The sequence below is a fragment of the Hyla sarda genome, chromosome 4 (genome assembly GCF_029499605.1).
Source record: "Hyla sarda isolate aHylSar1 chromosome 4, aHylSar1.hap1, whole genome shotgun sequence".
NCBI lineage: Eukaryota > Metazoa > Chordata > Amphibia > Anura > Hylidae > Hyla > Hyla sarda.
The window spans coordinates 8,685,282-8,689,961 of NC_079192.1; the positions used below are offsets into that span (position 1 = coordinate 8,685,282).

General features: G+C 36.0%; 1 protein-coding gene across 1 annotated transcript; it reads right to left on the minus strand.

Annotated features, from left to right (window-relative positions):
* Window positions 1-1,268: 1,268 nt before the first annotated feature.
* Window positions 1,269-2,216, minus strand: LOC130367218 (olfactory receptor 10A7-like). Its single transcript, XM_056569620.1, has one exon. The coding sequence runs from the start codon at window positions 2,214-2,216 to the stop codon at window positions 1,269-1,271; it is 948 nt and encodes a 315-aa protein (XP_056425595.1).
* Window positions 2,217-4,680: the final 2,464 nt, after the last annotated feature.

Genomic DNA, 4,680 nt, shown 5'->3' on the forward strand with positions numbered 1-4,680 from the left:
CACTTACAAAAAGTAGAATATGTCACAAAAAATCTATCTCAGAATCAGAATGAAAAGTAAGAGCATTCTACAGTTATTATTGCTTAAAGTGACAGTGGTCAGATGTGCAAAAAATGCTCGGGTCCTTAAGGGGAAAAATGAGCCGGGTCCTTAAGGGGTCAATTAAGCAATTTGTGCAATCAAATGGCGGTGATATTTGAATTCGTTGTGAAGCAAATCTTTTATGAAATTTGTAACAAATTCAGATTTGTCAGATTTGATTCGCTCATCCCTAATTATTATTATTATTATTATTATTATTATTATTATAAAAAAACATGAAAAACTACAGTGCACAGCATAAAAAATAAGCCTTCTTACAAGGCGATGCAGTTTTTTTTTCAAGTTTTTATTTATTGAAAATAAAATGAAATAAAAAATGTATCTGCTAATTTACATACTGTTACAATTATATACCAATTTGGTATCATTGTAATTGTACTTACCTTTAGTGTAAAGGTAAAGTTTTACCATATGGTGTCAGTTTTACCATATGGTGAGCTAAGGCAAAATGATTGTCCCACACACATTTGGTATTAGTATGACATGTGATTAAAATGAGGGGTTCAACATTTCCCACAAAAGTCCTCTCATACCTCTATTGGTAGAAAAATATAAATGCTATGGGTCTTAAATGGTAAGAACGGGGGCAAGTAAAACAGTTAAATTTGCAGGCTCAGGAAATGGTTAAAGAGAAACAAAATAAACACTTGAAATGCCTGTATTCCTGTAAATTTAGAATAACCACAAACCTCACTTGTACTTTTTAAATGTAATCTACAAAATCAATTGGCGAAATAAAATATTCAGAAAATATAGATAAACAGGAGGTTTAGTCAGCTTACTAAAGGTACTTTTATCGGAGACAACCGGAAGATTCACAGGTACAATAATGAGTATGGAGAGGAACCGTAGAAGATTCCAGTGCTCCAGAGATTCGGTAAAAGTAGAGTTATATACTTTATTTCTGGAGGACAGGCTAAAACTTGAGGCATTTCGGGGGGGTCACCCCTTAGTCATAGGTATTCTTGTGACCAAGGGCTGACCACCTCTCTCCTAAAAAAGCATCAAGCTTTTACATGTCCTGCTAAGATGTTTGTGCAACCCAGCTTTTAAAATGCCTCAATAAAGTAAAGCTCCGCTTTTACGGAATCTCCGGAACACTGAAATCTACTGTCGTTTCTGTTTATTTTTTTTTTTTTTTAAGATTTTACTTTTTTTTCACAATTTTATTGTCCTTCTAATACCATCATGGTTCTTATCAATACTTTCTTAATAGATGTTTTGATTTGATGGTTCCTGAGGCTGTAGATAATTGGGTTCATAAATGGAGTCACTACAAGGTACAGGAGAGATAGGTACATATTCACATCACCGTGGCTCTTATCGGATGGACTCAAGTAAATTGTTATGAGGGTCCCATAAAAGGTGCACACTGTGATCAGGTGGGAACTACATGTGGAGAAGACTTTTTTCCTTCCAGTGGAGGAAGAAATCTTCAGTATCGTGATAACTATGTAGATATATGCAATAATAATGAAAGCAAATGGAAAGAGTGACATAAAGCCGGAGATAACAAAGTCTCCTATTATGATTATACTGCTATTTGAAGTTATTAATTCTATAACTGGGCGAAAATCACAAACAAAATGGTCAATAGTATTCAGGCCACAAAACTCAAATTGACCTATTGAAACAATTTCACTTAAAGTCAAAGTGACCACCAAAGACCAAGATCCAAAGACGAGCTGTAAACATTTATTAGGGTTCATCAAGAAGACATAATGAAGTGGGTTACAGATGGCTAAGTATCGATCATAAGACATTACGGCCAACACGAAACACTGAACGGACCCAAAAATACCATAAACACACAAATGAATGAGACACCCAATGACAGAAATGACTGCTCCCTCCTTAAGTATTATGTCCAACATGACTGGTACCACAGTGGTGGTGAGAAGAAGATCGGCCACAGCTAGATGTTTGAGGAAGTAAAACATTGGAATTTGCAGATGGTCAATAAATGACACCAAGAGGATGATTAAAAGGTTCCCGACCACTATCACACTGTAAATGGCAAGTAGGACGATGAAGAAGAAAGTTCTAAAGTTATAAAGATTGCGGAATCCCAAGAGGTGAAACTCTGTGACTTTTGTCTTATTTTCTTCACACATTTTCAAAACCTTTAACCTATGAATTGGATGAAATGGTTAATAGAAAATTTGTATTGACAGATATGATGCTTTTTGTACGTACTGTAATATATAATATAGTTTAGAATTTAGATTTCCATGTTTATTAATTTGGGGTTTAGAATGAAGAAAACAAATTAAAAATTGGACAAACTGTTTATAATATTTTTATTAAAAAAAATATTACATTTACTACTAGTACTATTAATATCAATTATTTAAATAACGAAAATACTAATAAAATATTTATAATTCTAATAATAATGATAAATTGTATAAAATGTCAAAAGAAATAAAAAAAGGTTTGAACAATGAATTTGTGACTAGAATGGTAAATTCTTTTTGGTGCCCCAAATGGGGCCCAAAATGTTACCTGTTGTGGCCAATAAATCCAGACTTCATATATGCATATATATGGATGGGGCTCCCTTCATTGTCTTACTTTTGAACAAACTTAACTAAATCTTTTTAAGGGGAAAGGCATCATATATAATTTAATAAAACAGTACAAACTGAAAAAAAATATTTTATTTTGAGACTATGTTGTAAACACCTATGTAGACCAGACATAAACTACATGACACATTCAGATTACCAACATGACTGGTAACATGCTGGAGGAGAGACGAAGATCGGCCATGTCAAATATTATTATGGCGGAAGCCGCTCGAAAATCCATTTCTGACTATGGAGACGACGCAGATACAAGTGGTCATAGCACCGACATATTCTACCCAGATGGACATTCAGCAAATACTCCTCTATGTAAACATGGCCTTAGAGTCTCTTAATCCTTGGTCTTGGTTGTCACAGTAGCCACCAATTTATCAACCACATAAGATGCTCCATGTGTTGACAGTAAGGTAATAACCTTGATTATTAAAACGGTACTCCGGTGGAAAACGAATTTTTTTTTTTAAATCAACTAGTGCAAGAAAGTTAAACAGATTTGTAAATTACAACAACCAAAGAAAAACGTAAGTGCACTCACCGCAGAGCTGAGACTGTCGCGTCTGGATGTCCGGTAACGGGTAGCCGGTTCACGTCCATAGGCGCTGATATCGTGTGGCGCTCGGAGGCTACGCCGGCAGTTTCGCACGTAAGTGCATGCTTCTTCCGGCCTCAAGGAGGCCGGAAGAAGCATGCACTTACGTGCGAAACTGCCGGCGTAGCCTCCGAGCGCCACACGATACCAGCGCCTATGCCGTGACCCGGCTACCCGTTATTGGACATCCAGACGCGACAGTCTCAGCTCTACGGTGAGTGCACTTATGTTTTTCTTTGGTTGTTGTATTTGATGCTTCATATCTGTGTACGTGCACCCCGCAGGAGACTCCTATCGGAGGTCGCCGAGGACTTTGCTATACGCATCATTAGGTGATATAGTTCTCTATGTGTGCTCTCCCTACATTTCTATCTTGGAATTTGGCAGATTTGTAAATTACTTCTCTTTAACCCCTTAAGGACCAAACCCATTTTCACCTTAAGGACCAGGCCAATTTTATTTTTGCATTTTCGTTTTTTTCTCCACGCCTTCTAAAATCCATAACTCTTTTGTATTTCCATCTACAGACCCATATAAGGGCTTGTTTTTTGTATGACCAATTGTAATTTGTAATGAAACCTCTCATTATACCATAAAATGTACGGAAAACACCCAAAAATATTTTTTTAGGGAGGAAATTTAAATGAAAACCACAATTTTTTTCACATTGTGGAGGGTTTCATTTTCATACTCTGGACAGTTCCTGACATGGACAGAGATGTCAGCAGAGAGCACTGTGGTCAGACTGAAAAGAAATTAAAAAAGGAAAGAACTTTCTCTGTAGTATACAGCAGCTGATAAGTACTGGAAGGATTAAGATTTTTAAATAGAAGTAATATACAAATCTGTTTAGCTTTCTAGCGCCAGTTGATTTGAAAAAAAAAAATTCCACTCGAGTACCCCTTTAAATAGAAGAGTCATCTCCTATGAACCCACTGTGTACCATTCTCTTGTGTATTGCACACATTCATAAAGAAGTTTTTTTTTTTTTTTAAATAAGTATACCTATACAATCTCACAATGTATAACATGCAACCTTGTGGGGCTTTTCTTGCTGCTCACCAAATTTACTAAAAAAAAGTTGTCATAAGGGAATTTCTTTAAGGACAGATTTTTGATAGCCGTGTAAGATCTTATTCCCTGACTGCTAAACAGGTAAACATACATCCCATTCTTAAAGGGGATATCCAGGAAAAAGCACTTTTTTTTTTATATGCCAATTTGTAAATTAGTTCGATTAAAAAATCTTAATCCTTTCAGTACTTATGAGCGGCTGAAGTTAAGTTGTTCTTTTCTGTCTAAGTGCTCTCTGTTGACAACCTGTCTCAGGACCTGTCCAGAGTAGAAGCAAATCCCCATAGCAAACCTCTCCTACTCCGTGCAGTTCTCGAGACAGACAGA

What these genes read in the sequence shown, in the direction of transcription:
- LOC130367218 (XM_056569620.1), bottom strand. Translation starts at nt 2,216, where the DNA reads ATGTGTGAAGAAAATAAGACAAAAGTCACAGAGTTTCACCTCTTGGGA.